General features: G+C 33.3%; 1 protein-coding gene across 1 annotated transcript in view; it reads left to right on the top strand.

The window, feature by feature from the left end:
- The window catches only part of SLCO6A1 (solute carrier organic anion transporter family member 6A1), a 93,395-nt gene that overhangs the window by 48,313 nt on the left and 27,189 nt on the right, over positions 1-17,893 (top strand). The window contains exons 8-9 of the mRNA XM_047089772.1: positions 226-421; positions 15,200-15,353. Of these exons, the coding sequence (XP_046945728.1) occupies positions 226-421; positions 15,200-15,353 (350 nt within the window). The remainder of the gene's footprint in view (positions 1-225; positions 422-15,199; positions 15,354-17,893) is intronic.

The raw sequence follows: 17,893 nt of genomic DNA, 5'->3' as shown, positions 1-17,893 counted from the left end.
CATTATGCCTATAGCTTCAGCCCTACTCCCAAATTTATACTTCTCTTAAAGTTCAGGTTTGTTAAGATGTTTACCATGCCTTTAAGTTTTTGTTGTCTTTTTATTTAAATCCATGTTTGCTATATGTTTAGAGCATGGGGATTACATCAATGTATGAATTTTCTGTACTATCTTTAGCTGATTATTTTTTAACTGTTTTCTCCTCCTCCTCCTCCTTTCTTTTAGGCTTTGTTTTGCTTCCAGGAGGTGCACTTGGCCAGCTTCTGGGAGGTATCATTGTTTCCAAGTTACACATGTCTTGTAAAGCCCTTATGAGATTTACAATCGTTACATCTGTTATATCACTTGTATTCTTTGGGTTTGTAATTTTTGTACGCTGTGATACAATACCATTTGCTGGGATCAATGAAGATTATGACGGGTAAATATTATTTTGTATATCAGGATTTTACATTTGAACTAACAATGTATTTTTCAGTTAATAATTATTTATCTAGTAACCCTGTATGTTTGTTCCATTCTTGGAATTATTCAACATGTAAAAGAAATATAAAGCTTCACCTTTATATAAGAAATATAAAGTTTCACCTTTTATATTAAGGGCAGAAATATCATGATGATAGCTTGTGACATGACTACTTATGCATTCATAAAGTAATAAAAAAAACCATTGACATGAGTCAGGATGTAGAAGTAATATTCTGTATTAAAGTGACTAATAGTAGGAGACAATGCTGTCTATACAAAGCCTTATCTTATGTTCCTGAATTAGTATGTCTGCCTTTTTATAGACATCATAGAAGGGAACTGAAGTACATCTGATAGTACGTGTAAGTAACGCATTCTTTAAGCTAAACTTGCGAAAACTTAAAGAACTTGGCAGAGATTGGTATTAAACACAGGGGAACAGAATTCAAATAGAAAACCTAAGGACTGAGCAAGTAAAATCAGTAAAGAAAATAAGACTTTCATTTCGGAGTAACTTGTGGCCGACCAATGCTCCCACTGAGAACAACCCCAGAAAACTGAATAGAGTTTAAAAGGTTTGTTTAAAGGGCATCAGAGGATTGTTTGGCAAATAGGAATTTAAAGGCCAAAATTCTAGAATAAGGCAGACCCTTAAGAAAAGAAGGAATTTTCTGCAGTTGGATACTTCTAGAGATATTTTCTAATTCTTGATGTTGGCAAGAAGCCAAGAATTTGGGCAAAGGTCTGGTCAGAAAGCATCTAGTTAAATGATGAGAAATCACACCTTTTGACAGATGTATCAACCTAAAGAGACAAAAATAGGGCTGGGCGGGATATCAGAGATAGGAGGGAGATAAACAAATAAGACAACATTCTGTTGGGTTTTCATTCAATATATATGCTGCATTATGAAGTAAGAAGCTGACAACAAGCAAAAATCTTGTAGAAAGTAGAGGAAAATTCTAGCAGTATTGTGATACTCTGTAGATCAGAGTGACTTCAGAATATTGTGGGGGTGGAGTGGAGAGGAACTGTGGTGAACACTACGTGTTCTCAATTGGTATCTCTCTCAAGCTCAGACCTAACAGTGAGGGCCTTCCTGAAGTACCATAGCTTAGCCAGGAGTTAATCTGGTCTCTGATTGGATTGATTTGGTCAGCCAGCACTCTAACTATTGGCAGAAAGATACAACACTCTAAAAAAAAAAAAAAAAAAAGATAATATCAAACACAGCTAGTTGTAAAGTATCATAGGCAAAGGTCTTGCATTACAAAAAATTACCGAGCAGATCAAGGATGTGACCAAAAGTTATGAGACAGAACAGATGATAGAATAGACCCACAGGGGATCCAGATGTCATCATTATCAAATAAGAATGTTAACATAATATTGATATGAGCAGTAATACAAATGACTGAATTTCTCTTCAGAAACCATGGGTTCGGAAAAGAGTAGAACAATATGTTTAGAATTCTGAAAGAAAAAAAAATAACAAACTCTTGACTCTTTAATCATTAATCCAGTGATAATATCTTTCAAGAATGAAAATCAAGTAAAGCTATTCTCAGGTGAAGGATAATAAAATTAGTTGTTAGCTCTAAAAGAAATTACTAAGTTTTTTTTCCGGTTTAAAGCAAAATAATCCTAGAGGAAAACTTGAAACTTGAAAGATAAAGGAAGAGTAAAAGAAGTGATAAATACACTAGTAAATAGACTAACTTTTTCATCTTAAGTTTAAGATATATGTAACTATTGAAAATCAAAAGTACAACATTGGTGTAGATTATTGAAGGTTGTAGATATAATATGTGTGACAACTGTAACCTAAGGGACAGAAAAAATGGACATCTGTGGTTATGAGACTTACACATTTTAAACAGAGTGGTAAAATATCAACTTGAAGTAGAAAAGTAAGTATAGATACACATATAGTTTAGGCATCTATGTAGCTCAGGTATACATCGATATTTCCTGTCTTTGTATGGTCTGCACACTAATTGTTTTTATATTAGTAAGTGTAGTGAGAAATAATAAAGAACAATAGGACTTATAGTTTCTATTCCAATATTAAAGTGCTTGTAAGTCATCACTCCCATCCTCACAATTAGAAAAGGTTTGGACAAATAAAAAATCAACAACAGAGGGCAAACTGGGCAAAGTACTGACCCCTAAACTGGAGAGAGAGGCAAATAGAGAGAATTGCAGTTTACTGGAAGCAGAAGCCATTGGAACTGAATATTAAACAGTACTTGACTAATTGCTAGGTGTGGAACATGGAATAATTTGAGAGTTAAAGACTCCCGGGACTCAGTCATGGGAAGACCCTGCACACTTTCATGACTCTTACATCCAGGTGCTCCACCAGGTTCTAACAGTGGAAACGGAGAAAAATCCTCTTGTGTTTTAGGCAGGAGGAGAGGGAAAGTAACTATTTGAAATATGCCCACAAGAAGTCTGCTCTTTGTAACAAGAGTCTACCCTGCAGGGAAACTACTTTCTCAGAGTTTCCCTTGCCAAACTTTAAAAAGGAGGGCAATTAGACCAGTCAACCATTTTATAACCTTCCTATTTTATATAAGGAAAGGGAGAAAAAAAGCTAAGAAAAACTTCTGAAGTTCACAGCCTGGAGACTCAGGCCCACTGGGGCAGGGAGAGACATAAAATCTAAGATTTAATCATAATATTATAGAATGCTTTCCCTCAAGAATATCTTACCACCACCACAACAGATACCTAGTAATAATAGAGAATTACAAGTGAGAGAGCTGCAATGTATGCACTGTTTGATAAAAAGATTCTAGGGTAACCCAGGACAGCCTGGAAGACAGAATGAGGATGCCATGGAAAACAGAGGCCTTTGACACCTGTAACTACAACAAACTTTAAACACAGCCTAATTCATACACAGATAAACATAAAAACCTCACACTAAAAGGCCTATTTACCTCTGTTCTTGGTAACCTAATAATGTCTGCCTTTAAACAAACACATTATAAGGCATTCTAAAAGGGAAGAAAATATGCAGACTGAAAAACACAGTAAACATCAGAACCAGACTCAAATATGGCACAGGTTTAGAAATGACCAGACTAGGAACATAAAATAGCTATGATTAATATGCTAAGGGTTGTAATGCAAAAAAGTGGGCAACATGAAAGAAAAGATAGGTAATTTAGGTAGAGAAATAGAAGTTGTAAGAAAAAATCAAAAGTAAATACCAGAAAGCAAAAACACTATAAGAGAAATGAAGAATCCCTTTCATGGGGCCATCAGACTGCAGAGGACTGAGGAAAGTATCCATGACTGTGAAGATATGTCAATAGAAACTTCTCAAACTGAAAAACACAGAGAAAAAAAAAAGATGAAAAAAAAAAAACTGGGACAGATATCCAAGAACTGTGCAGCAATTACACAGATATAACAAATGATAAGGCAAACACCAGAAGGAGGAGAGTGGGACTGAAGAGGTGGGTCACATAATGGCTGAGAATTTTTCGTAATTAATAACAAACACCAAAATATAGATATGGAAAACTCAGAGAACTTCAAGAAGGATAAATACCAAACAACTGACACCTAGGCATATCATATTCAAACTCCAGAATGAGAAAATAATGACAAAAATCCTGAAAGAAGCCAGGAGAAACAAACCTCACTGATATATGATTGAGGATTATTTAATACAGACTTATTGAGAAACCATACAAGCAAGAAGAGAGTGGAATGAAATATTAAAAAGATTGAAAAAATCATTAACCTAGAATTCTGTGTGCAATGAAACTATCCTTCAAAAATAAAGCAGAAAGATGCCTGGATAACTCATTAGGTTAAGCTTCTGACTCGATTTCTGCTGGAGTCATGATTTCACAGTGGTGCAATCCAGCCCTGCATCAGCGTGGAGGCTGCTTAAGAGTGTCTCCCTCCCTCTGCTTTTGCCCCTTCCCTGCTTGTGTGTGCTCCTTCTCTTTCATTCTCTCTTTCTCTCAAAAAAAAAAAAAAGTGGAAATAAAGATATTCTCAGGTTAAAAAAAATAATGGAATTGTAAACCTGCTTTGCAAGAAACATTTAATGAAGTTCTTCAGAAAAAAGAAAAATGGTATGAATTAGAAATTTGAGTTCACCTACAGAAACAAAGAAACATGCTTTGCAAGTAAACCTGCCTCGCAAGAAATGTGTTTTTTGTTTTTAAGTTTATTTCTTTTGAGAGAGACAGAGACAGTGCCAGTGAGGGAGGGGTAGAGAGAGGAGAGAGAGAGAGCATCCCAAGCAGACTCCATGCTGCCAGCGCAGAGCCACACACAGGGCTCAAACCCATGAAGCCATGAGGTCATGACCTGAGCCAAAACCAAGAGTCGGATGCTTGACTGAATGAGCCACTCAGGCCCTCCAGTAAGAAATGTATAAAGAAGTTTTCAGAAAAAAGAAAAATGATATGAGTGAGAAATTTGAGTTTATATAAAGAAATGAAGAACATCAGAGAATGAATAAATGAAGGTATAATAATTTTTTAATTTTTAATTGGTGTAATAGATAACATGTTCAAAATAATGGTGATAAGAGGTTAAGTGTTTATAGTTTATGGATAGTGAAATGGATAATAGAAATCTTATACAAGAGGAGGGAGGAGTTGAGAATAGTCTTTTATAAGGTATGTGCACTACCCACGAAGTAGTATGGTGTTATTTGAAAGCAGACTTGCTTACATCCTGGAAATTCTAGGGAAATCACTAAAACATTTTTAAAAGTATAATTGCTATGCTAACAGATGAGAGAAAATAGAATCTCATAAAATACTCAAAACCAGAGGAGGCAAAAAAAAAAAAAAAAAGGAAAGGTGAAAGCAAGAAAGCAAGAAAGAACAATTGTTTGGCATGTAATTTTTCACAGTCCTCTCATGATCTTTTGTATTTGTGTTGTCTCATTTGTGATGTCTCCTTCATTCACAATTTCATTTGTTTGAGTTCTCTTTTTTTTTTTTTTTTGGCAAATCCGAAGGTTTGTCTATTACATTTTTCTTTAAAAAAATACCAGCTTTTAGTTTCATAGACCTTTTCTATTGTGTTATTAGTCTTTATCTCATTTATTTCTGTTCTGATCTTTGTTATTTCCTTCCTTCAACTAACTTTGAGCTTAATTTGTTGTTTTTCTAGTTCCTTGAGGTGTAGAATTAGGTTGTTCATTTGAGAGCTTTCTTTTTTCTTAATGTAGGCATTTATCACTGTGAACTTCTCTCAGAATTTCTTTAGCTGCCTCCCATACCCCATAGTCTTTGGAATGTTACCTTTCCATTTTCATTTATCTCAAGGTATTTTTTTTTAATTTCTCTTTTGATTTCTTCTTTGGTCCATTAGTTGTTCAGTAGCATGTGTTTAAATCTCCACATAGTTGTGATTTTTCTAGTTTTCTTCTTTAAATTGATTTCTAGTTTCGTACTATTGTACTCTTCTTAAATTTAATGATTTGTTTTATAGCCTACTATACGATATATTTTGGAGAATGTTCCATATGCATCAAGAAGAATAGGTATTCTCCTGCTGTAGATGGAATGTTCGTCTGTAGGTCTAACTGAGCCAATGTGTAGTTTAAATCCAATGTTTATTTTTTGTTTGTTTGTTTTTACTGATTTTCTCTCTGGATGATTTATCCCTTGTTGAAAGTAGGGTGCTGAAGTTCCCTACTATTATTATATTTCTGTCTATTTTTCCCTTTAGGTCTGCTAAAATTTGTTTTATGTATTAGATATTCCTCTGTTGGATAAATAAATATTTGCAACTGAATTGTTATTGGATTGATTCTTTTTCATTATAACATGATATTTGTCTCTTATAACAGTTTTTGGTCTACTCTGTCTCATATAAATATAGCTACCACAGCTTTCTTTTGGCTTCCATTTGCATGGAATATCTTTTTTCATCTCTTTACTTTCAGTCTTTGTGTGTCCATACATCTGACGTGAGTCTCTTGTAGGAGGCATACAGTTTTTTTTTTTTTTTAATCCATTCAATCATTCTCTGTCTTTTGATTGGAGAATTTAGTCCATTACATTTAAAGTAATTATTGATAGGTATGTATATATCACCATTTTGTTCATTGTTTCTGGCTGGTTTTTAGTCCTATTTCTTTTTGTCTTGCTTTCCTTCTTATAGTTTGATGATTTTCTGTAGTGGTATGCTCAGATTGCTTTGTCTTTATCTTTTGTGTGTCTACTATAGGCTTTTGCTTTCTGGTTAGCATGTTACATAAAATATCTTATATTTTTAACAGTTTTAAGCTGATAAGAGCTTAACCTTGAACACATACTGAAGCTCTAAATTTTTATGCTCACTCTACATTCTATTTGTTGTTGATGTCACAATTTATGTCTTTTTACCTTGTGTATGCATTAACAAATTCTTGTAGTTATAATTATTTTAATAACTATATTAACCAGGTTAACCTTATCTACAACTATTGTCTTACCTATAATTATAAATAGATGGTATTTATCATTCAGCCAGGCTTGAGCTCTTGCTTGTCTCTCAAACTTTTGTGATTGTTTAAACTACCTTCTTTGTTTTTAATGGGCCCTGTTAGTCGAGGATGTGCCTAGACCTGTCAGTGTCCCAAAGGGACACTAGTCAACACCTAGATTTAGGCTGATTGGACCTCAATCTGGACCTCAGGCAGTAATAAAATATAGTTTGGACCCTTCCAGGGAGAAATTGGAGTTTAGTTATTTTGTCTGCTCCACCTTTGTTAGGGTTGAGTGTATAGCAGCAGGGGGTACTCCTGTGCACATTAATAATTGCTTTTTTGTCATTGTCTACTATGGTCCCGTGGAACTCATCACTGCAAGCCCTTTTGGATGTGAGAACCAGACTACCCAGAAACCCATCCCTTGGGTGGCAGCCACAAAAGCTGGGATGCCAGCATATGTATAAGTTACTTCTAGGGAAACACTGGCAGTTTGTAGTGAGCTGACATGAGAAGGCAAAGGTAATGTCTGATGGCTTCTCTCATCTCTGGGGAGGATTGCAGTCAGCCCCTACAAGCCTTCTAAATTAGAAGCCTGATCTTCAGGCAGCTGCTTTTAAAGTATTCAAATAGGCCTCTTTCAGGAGAAATCTAAAAAATGGGTATATTTTTGTCTCCCCCCCCTCTGCATGAACCCTGTAGGGATAGCTGGTTAAGAACTGTTTCTTTGTTTGCTGCAGTACTGTGGAACTCTGCAAGCTCTGTTGGTTATCAGAGTCCTGCCATCAAGGGGCTCTTTCCTTGGGGGGATTGTGGTGAGCCCCTGGATAGATGTTAAATTAGAAGCCTGATCCTCTGTAGCAGGTTTTAAAGTATGCAGATAGGATCTTTCAGGCAGACAGAGATGGGCATTTTTTGCCCATGGGGAGATAGCCATGGTGAGTCTGCAGAGCCTGTTAAGAAATGTTTCTTTATTTCTTTCAATCTTTTTCACCTGTGGATGCAAACCCCAATAGTTTTTGGAACTAAGTGTTTTGGGTGTGTTTAAGACTCAGGTGTAACTCAGGTGTGAGTCTTAAAAGTTGGCACACTATAAGTGGGGGGTCCATATTTTTCACTGCTTAGGGAGAAGTTGCTAGTTGGGAGGTCTTTCCTGATTATCAGGCACTGGCCAGGGGTGAGGTTTATGCTGAAAGTGTGTCTCAGGTTTTCCTATCTGTTTCAGTGTGGGTGATGGTATTTTCTCATTTTCCCTGTTTGTACGAGTTACTCAGGGCAATTCTCTGTATAGCTGTAGATTTGGTGCGTCCTCAGTAAGAGGTGAGTTCCAGAGACTCTGTCACCATCTTGGATTGCAACCAAGATAGTATTTTCAACAAATGGTGCTAGAAAAACTGAAAATGTACATGCAAAAAAAAAAAAAAAAACAAACAAGAAAAAAAATCTAGAGAGAGAACTTATACTCTTCACAAAAACTAAAACTAACTCAAAATGGACTCTAGACCTAAATATAAAACACAAAATTATAACTTCTGTAATATGTCATAGGATAAAATCTAGGTAACCTTGGGTTTTATGATGACATTTCATATACAACACCAAAAAAAAAGCATGAAAGGAAAAAATGATATGTTAAGTGTCATTAAAATTAAAAACTTTCTGTCTGAAAGGCACTTAATGGAATTAAAAGACAATGCACAAATTGGAGGAAAAATACATATTTGATACAGGACATATCCAAAATATTTAAAGAACTCTTAAAATTCATCAGTTTACAGAGAAACAACCCAATTAAAAATGGCCAAAAGATCTGAACAGACACTTCACTAAGAAGAATATACAGATGCTAATAAGCATATGAAAATATGTTCAGTGTTATATGCATCAGGGAGTTAAAGATAAAAATAACAATTAGATACCCCAACACATTGACTGAAATCCAGAAAACTGACAAAACCAAATGCTAGCAAGGATATAGAGTAACAAAGACTCACATTTGCTTCTATTGGTAATATAAAATGGTAACTCTGTATATGCTCAATTATGTAAACCTAAAATTGTTCAAATATATAGTTTAAAATTGAGAATATAACAATCTAAAAGTATTTTGAAGTATAGGCAGTTTTTAATAATATAAAGTAAGACCTTTTGGCTTTATCCTAAATTTATATTTGGAAATAATTCTGAGCTTTCACTTCCAGCCAAGATGGGGTAACAGTTTTCCTCTTCTTCCAAAAACAACCAAGAATTTGATAAAATTGAAACAGTGTTTTTCAAGACATTGGAATTAGTCATTGAAAGACAGTGATACATGAGAAAGGAGAAACATTTAAGGTGAACCAGGTAATTCCTCCAGCTCACTGTCTTAATAGAGGTTTAAGGTCATGGCACAGGGAGTGGGAATGAGACAGATTCTGCCTGATTCCCTTAACTGAGGAAATTGAGCTGAGGGTTCAAAAACCAATATGGCTATAGTTCACAGGATTGTGTATTAGAGGATATATCTGCAGAAGACCCCCTGAAGTATTAAGTGCAATAGTAACTATGATATATGTGAAGAAAGTTCTTGAGTCTAAGTCCACCAAAAGAATTAGAATTACAGTGCATACCTCTCACACAGGATTGGGAATAATATCTGTTTTCATCAGTCAACTAGGAAACCTCAAAAATCACAGTGCATAAAGTATACACAGGGATCTTGTCTCAGAAGTGGATAATAATTGTAAACTGAGTGCTATTCTGGCTATTCCTATCAAATCTGCCTATCAAACTAAAAAAGATAAAAGTGTTTCCAAGTAAATTACCTGCATTTCAGAGCAAAGCTTAAGGATGTTCACAAAAAGACAAAAATATTCAGCATCAAAGATCAAAATTTAGAAGGTCCAATATTCAGTAAAATGTTGCAAGGAATTCAAAGAAGCGGAAAACTACAACCCATAATGAGAAGCTAAACCAGTTGATCAAAAATGACCCATAACTGACATGGATGTTAATATTATCAGAGTTAACACAGTTATTATATCAGTATTCCATATGTTCAAAAAGTAAAAGACATTTTTAAAAACCGAATTGAGCATAGAGAAATGAAAACCAGGATGTTTGACAAAAATGCTATGTATGAGATTAATGACAGAATAGACGTTGCAGGAGTTTAAACTTGAAATTATTAATAATAAACATCCAACAGAAAAACACAGAGAAAAGAGAATTAACAAAAATAAACAAAGCATCAATGATTTGGACAACTTCAGGTGGCCAGCCAAATGCAGAGTTGGAGTCTCCAAAGGAAGGCCTTGGAGAAAGAAAAATATTTGAAGAAATTATGTTTAAATTTTAAAAATTTCATGTAGACCATAAACCTACAGACCTAGAAACTTAGCAAACCCTCAGAACAAGAAACATGAAGAAATTACACCATGCTACATAATAATCAAATTGTGCTCACAGCACAGAGCCTGCTTCAGATCCTCTGTCTCCCTCTCTCTGCCCCTTCCCCACTTGTACCTGTGCTCTCTCTCTCAAAGATAAATACATGTGAAGATTTTTTTAAGTGAAGGAGAAATAAATTTACACATAAAAAATGTAAATAATATTTGAACAACAGACTTATCCTACATGAAATGTTTAAAAAGTCTGGCTGAAGTAAAATACCAGATAAGAATATAAACTACACAAAGCAAAGAAAAGCAAAGGAAATGGTAACTATTTAGGTAAGTATTTTTTCTTATTTAACTCGCTTTAAAAATAATTGTTTAAGACAGATAAACATATATTATGGGCTTACATGAAGTGCTATAATATCACATGTTGGTAAACTGTGTTAAGTTAAAGATGTATAATATCACCTCTGAAGCACCACTAAAATAACAGTCACAGCTAATAAGTCAAGCTGACGCATGAATTAAAATAGAATTTTACAAAAACATTTGTTTAATCTCAAATTAGGCAAAAAAGAGAACAAAGAAGAGATAAAAAGAAAACAAATATAAAGGATAGATTCAAACCTAACTACAGTAGTAATCACATTAAATGTAAATGTTGCAATATCTCAATTAAAAGGCAGAAAATTTTAAATTTGATTTTTTAAAGCAAGACCCAATGTATATGTTGCATAAAAGAAATGTGCTTCAAATATAGACACAAGTAGATTATAAGTAAAGGGATGGGGAAAGGTGTATCATATTAACAGTAATCTAAAGAAAGCTGGAGTATGATATCAGACCAAGTAGATTTGAGAGCAAATAATATTAGCAGGAATAAATAAGGTCATTATGTAATGATAGAATGATCACTTCATCAAGAATTCAAACAGTTCTTGATTTTTATGAACCTAATGAAAGAGCTTTAATATTTGTGAAGCAAAAACTTAGACACTGTAAGTAGACATGTAGAAATCCACAAATATAATCAGATATTTCAATACTCTTCTCTTAATAATAGAAGTAGGCAAAAAAACCTCAGTGATGATGCATAAGATTTGAACAACACTAACAACCAGTTTGACCTGATTGACATTTGTAGAACACTACACCTGTCAAAGAAGAATATACATTCTTTTTAAACTCGAAACCCTATAAGTAAACCATATTCTGTAAAGCAAGTCTCAGTAAATTTAAAAGATTAAATCATATAATGAAATTAAATCTTCAAACCATGATGAAATTAAATTAGAAACAAATTAATAAAAAAAGATTTCTGGAAAAGTCCCAAATATTTTGAAACTGAATAACAAAGTTCTAAACAACTTGTGTTAAAATAATTTTTTCAGAAGGGAAATTGTAAAGTGTTTTGATGTGAATGAAAATGAATACACATGTAACAAAATTTATAAAATGCCACTGAAACAGTACTTAGGGAAAAATGTACAGCCAGTATTAGAAAAAAGTCTCAAGCCAATGACATTTGTTTCTACCTTAAAAAACTAGAAACATCAAAGCAGATTGATCCCAAAGTAAGTAAAATAATGGAAACAATTGAGATTTAAACAGAAATTAGTGAGGTAGAAATGATAAAAAACAATGGAGGAAATATAATCAGATGAAATTTTGAGAAGATGGATAAAATTGCTAAACTGTTACAGAAAACTACCAATATCAAGAGTCAGAGAGCTGATGTGATATTTTTATAGATTCTACCAATATTAAAAGGATAGTAGGGTAATATTATAAACAACTTTATGCCCATAAATCTGACAACTTCCATGAAATGGGCAAATCCTTCAAAAGACACAGATTTATTTAAGAAAAATAAATGTATGTATCTAGTAAATAAATCAAATTTGTACTTAAGCACCTTCTGACAAAGAAAATTCCAGGCCCAAATGGTTTTATTGGAGAATTAAACCAAACATTTAACAATATTTGATTTTACATAAATTCTTCCAGAAAATTGAAAAGGAGTGTATGCTCCCCAACTTATTCTATAAAACTTGCATTATCTTGATGTCAAAACTAGACAAAAACTTTGTAAGAAAAGAAAAGTATATAGACTTATTTCTGTCATGAACATAGATGCAATAACTTTTAACAAAATTCTAGCAAGTTGAACCTAGGAGTATATTAAAACGAAAATAAATTATGTTCAAGTAAGATTTTTCAGAGGAATGCAAGATTGCTCTTATATTTGAAAATCAATTGATATAATCCACCATATTAATAAAATAAAAAAAACTATAATCACAATAGATGCCAAAAAGGCCCATGATAAAGTGCCACATCTATTCCTAATAAACTAGGAAACTAGAAATTGGAGGTAACTATGAAAACATACAGCTAATACTATACTTAGTGATTATTATGGAGTGAATGTGTCCCCCCCCCCACCTAAATTCATATGTTGAAGCCAATGTGATAGTGTTAGGAGGTGGAGCCTTAAGGAAATAATTAGGTTTAGGTGATGTCATGAGGGTAGGACCCCCCACCCCCATAATGGGATTAGTGTTCTTTTAAGAAGGGGAATAGACCAAAGACTTCCCTCAATTTTCTGTGTGAGGATACACTGAGAATGTGATGATCTACAATCTGGGAAGAAGCCCACACCAAACATCAAAGCTACCTGCACCTTGATCTTGGACTTAGCTTCCAGAACTGTGGAAATAAGTGTTTATTGTTTAAGCCACCCAGTCTATGATATTTTGCTATAGAAGACTGAGCTGCTATAAAATGATGAAAACATGAATGACATGTTGAAACATTCAATGACAATGATGAAACATTGAATGACCAGGAGCATAACAAGGATATCTGCTTTCAGTACTATTACATTAACATTATAATGGATGTTCTAGCCATTACAATACTGTAAGAAAAAGAAATAAAAGGCATCCTGATAAGAAAAGTAGAAATAAAATAGTTTATTTGAAGATGACACAATTGTCTATATAGAAACTATATAACTAAAAATATAACAAAAAACTATAAAAAATGATAACTGAACTATAACTAAAAAAATAAGTTTAGTAATTTGTAGGATACAAGATCAAAATGTAAGAGATTACAGTATTTCTACATACCACCTACAAATAAGTGGAAATTAATGTCAAAAACAACACTACTGACAGTAGTATTAAGAAAAAAAATGTTGTAGAAGAATATATCATCATACAAGAATCAATGGTGTTTTTATATATTACCTACAAACAGCTGGAAATTGATATTACACAAAAATGCCATTAGCAATAGTATCAAGAAGAAGAAATATTTAAGGATAAATATAAGAAGTGAAAGCCGTATTCATAATTACTACAAAATATTCCTAGCTAAAATAAAGACCTAAATTTTTTAAAAAGAGATCCCGTGCTCATGTTTTGGAAGACTCAATATATTAAGTTAATCCTTCCAAATTGATGTAGTTTTCAATGTAATCACAACCAAAGTCCCCACAGGGTTTCTTTTTTAGATATTCTACAAATAACTTAAATTCATGCAATATACACAGGACCTAGAAAAACCAAAAACAATTCTGATGAAGAGTAGAAGTAGAGTACCAACACTATTTTATTTCAAGAGTTATTAGCTAATGTAATAAATTGTGTTGGTATAAACATAGATGAATACATCAGTGTGATAGAGTAGAGAGTCCCGAAATAAGCCCACGTATAAATGGATAATTGAGTTTTGATAGGATGTATGTGCAATTTAGCGAAGAACATATAAGCATTTTAACAAATGATGATGGAACAATTAGATATCTGTATGTAAAAAAAATGAACTTTGATTCATATCTTGTACCACATAAAATACTTAAAATAGATTGTAAGTGTGAATACAAGATACAGAATTCTAAGAATATAGGAAAAATTTTTATAAATTTGGATTCAGCAAAGTTTTCTTAGGTATGACACTAAATACATGATCCATGAAGAAATATATTGATAAATTGTTCTATGTCAAAATAAAATATTTCTGCCCTTTGAAAGACCTGTTAAATGAATAAAAGAACAAACCACAGATTGTGAGAAGATGTTTAAAAATCATGTATCTGGTGAAGGACATGTTTCCAGAATATATAAAGAAATTTCAATGCTCAATAAGAAACTAATCAATAAAAATGGGCAAAAGATTTGAGCAGACATTTAACCAAATATATACAGATGGGAAATAAGCACATGGAAGGATGGCTCACATCATTAGCCATCAGGGAAGGGAATATTAAAAACCACAATATGAAGCTGCTATATTCTTAGACTGTCTAAAATTAAAAAGATTGATTATATCAAGTGTTGGTGAGGAATGTAGAAAGCAACTGAAACTCTTATACACTGCTGGTGGGAATATAAAATAGCACAACCAAATTGGAAAAGTGACAGTTTCTCAAAAAGTTACATGAGCACCTACCATATGATCCAAACATCCTACTCTTTAGTATTTACGCAAGAGATATGGATATCACCATACAAAGACCATATAAAGAACCCAGACAAAGAAAATGTGTATATTATATGATTCAATTTCATGAAATTTAAATTAATGAATAATGACAGAACATAGATCTGCGGATGCCAGAGCCCAGAGGTATTACAAAGGGTCACAGTGAAATTTTGGGGGTGACGATTATGTTTGTTAACATGATTGTGGTGGTGATAGTGATGATTTCACAAGTGCATACATATATCAAAAAATTTCAAATTGTTCACTTTATGTATAGTTCATTGTACATATTGGGTTATACCCCAATAAACCTGTCAAAAGGAATTTATTTCAATATGCATATTTTTATGTATCTCATATCCTAATATACACATTAATAAGTATAATACTTCAATCTCTTTTTTTACAGAACAGGACAGTTGGGAAACCTGACAGCTCCTTGCAATTCTCATTGTAGATGCTCATCTTCACTATATTCTGCTATATGTGGAAGAGATCATATTGGATATTTTTCTCCTTGCTTTGCAGGCTGTATACAATCTAAAATAATACAAGATGACAAGGTAAATATTTTTTATTATGCTTCTTCCTCTCAATAAGATGTTCAACTTGTAGATGGTGTTTACATTTTACTCCTAGCTCTCTATAAAAGCAGTTTCCCCCCATAAATGTTTAAAAAAAAACAGGAAAAGAATATTTACTTTATGTGGCCATAATACAAAGGGCTTAAGGGAATTGGCAGTGGGAAAGATACTTCTACATTAAAACATGCCTCAAAAAGTAAGAAAATTATGAAAGGAAAAAAATTCACAGGTAAATACAAACATAAAAAAGTAGTAGATTAATCACTTATAAAACCAGGATGGAGATTAAAACACAAAAGCAGTAAAATTAGTTTTATCTATAAAAATCAGTCAGGGAATTCACAGAATATAAGGTTGTAAAATATGCTATTTTAAACATAAAATGTGGACAGAGGAGAAATTTAATGCTTTTAGAATGGGTTCAAACTTAAGCAACTATCAACTTAATATTGATGGCTATATGCATAGGATGTTATATATGAACCTAATGGTAAACTCGAATCAAAGGTGTAAAATAGATTTGCAAAAAATAAAGAGAAAATAATTCAAGGATGTCACTAAAGAAAGCCATGAAGCCACAAAAGAATGTGAGCAGGAAAAGAAAGGAACAGAGAACTACCAAAACAACCATTTAAAAAAGTTAAAAAATGGCAGTAAGTTCATACCTATCAATAATTACTTTCCCTATAACTAGACTAAATGCCAATCAAAAGACATAGGGTAGCTGGAAGGCATACATAAAAAAAAGCAAGACCCATGTATATACACCCTACAAGAGACTCCCTTCAAACTTAAAGACACATGCAGATTGAAAGTGAAGTGATGGGTAAACATTTATCATGCAAATGGACTCTTGCTAGAATAGCAAGACTTACATTAGACAAAATAGACTTTAAAACAAAGACTGTAGCAAGGTACAAAGAATAACACTATATAATATGAAGAGAGGGGCACCTGGGTGGCTCAGTCAGTTGAGCATCCGACTTCAGCTCAGGTCATGATCTTGTGGTCTGTGAGTCTGAGCCCTGCATTGGGCTCTGTGCTGACAGCTGACAGCTGACAGCTGGTAGCCTGGAGCCTGCTTCGCTTCTGTGTGTCCCTCTCTCTCTCTGCCCATCCCCCACTCACACTCTTATCTCTGTCTCTCTCTCTCAAAAATAAATAAACATTAAAAAAAATAAAGAGAACAATCCAACAAGAACATAAAACAGTTGTAAATACTTACGTATCCAACATGGGAGAACCCAAAATGTAAAGCAACTATTAACAGACATAAAAGAAGAAATCAATACTAATACATTAACAGTAGGGAACTTTAACACCCACTTACATCAATGGATACATCAGACAGAAAATCAACAAAGGAAACAGTGGCTTTGAATGACACATTGGAACAGATGGACCTAACAGATATATTCAAAACATTCCATCCTAACACAGCAGAATACACATTCTTTTCACGTGCACATGGAACTCTCCCCAGAATAGATCACATGTTAGGCCACAAAACAAGTCTCAACAAGTTCAAAAAGACTGAAATCATATCATATATCTTTTCTGACCACAATGGCATGAAATTGGAAATCAATCACAAAAAAATCATGCTACTGAACAATGAATGAGTTAACTAAGAAATCAAAGAGGAAATTAAAAATTATATGGAGACAATGACAATGACAATGAAAACACAGTGGCTCAAAAACTTTGAGATGCAGCAAAAACTGTTCTAAGAGGGAAAATCATAGCAGTACAGGACTACATCAAGAAGCAAGAAAAATCTCAAACAACCTAACTTTACACCTAAAGGAGCTAGAAAAAGAAGAACAAAATCCAAAGCCAGTAGATGAAAGAAAATAATAAATATTAGAAATAAATAAAATAGAGACTAAAAAACTATAGAACAGATCAATGAATCCAGGAGCTGGTTTTTTGAAAAGATCAACAAAACTGATAAACCTTTACCCCAGAGTCATCAAAAAAAGAGAAAGAGAGAGAGAGAGAGAGGACTCAAATGAAATCAGAAATGAAAAAAAGAAATAACAACTGACACCATAGAAATTGTAAAATATTACACACCACAAAGGATTATAAGAGAATATTATAAAAATATATATGCCAACAAATTGAATATCCTAGAAGAAATGGACAAATTCCTAGAAACATATAACCTCTGAAAACTGAATCAGGAAGACAGAAAATTTGAACAAACCAATTACTAACAATACAATTGAATCAGTAATTTTATAGAGAACAAACTATGGTTACCAGAGGGGAGGTGGGTGAGGGTATAGTTTGGGTGGGTAATGGGAATTAAGAAAAGCACTTGTGATGAGCACTGGGTGTTACACGTAAGTGCTGAATAACTAAATTCTACACCTGAAACTAATATTACACTGTTATATTAACTGACTGGAATTTAAATAAAAACTAAGGGAAAAAAAACTTCCAACAAACAAGAGTCCAGGATCAGATAACTCCATAGGTAAATTGTACCAAACATTTAAAGATTAGTGAATACC

The sequence above is a fragment of the Lynx rufus genome, unplaced genomic scaffold (assembly GCF_022079265.1).
Source record: "Lynx rufus isolate CCGP_SWC_20201006 ecotype Redwood Valley unplaced genomic scaffold, mLynRuf1.p SCAF_1, whole genome shotgun sequence".
Classification (NCBI taxonomy): Eukaryota; Metazoa; Chordata; class Mammalia; order Carnivora; family Felidae; genus Lynx; species Lynx rufus.
Note: the sequence above shows the minus strand (reverse complement) of the source record. Positions and strands in the feature narration are given on the sequence as shown.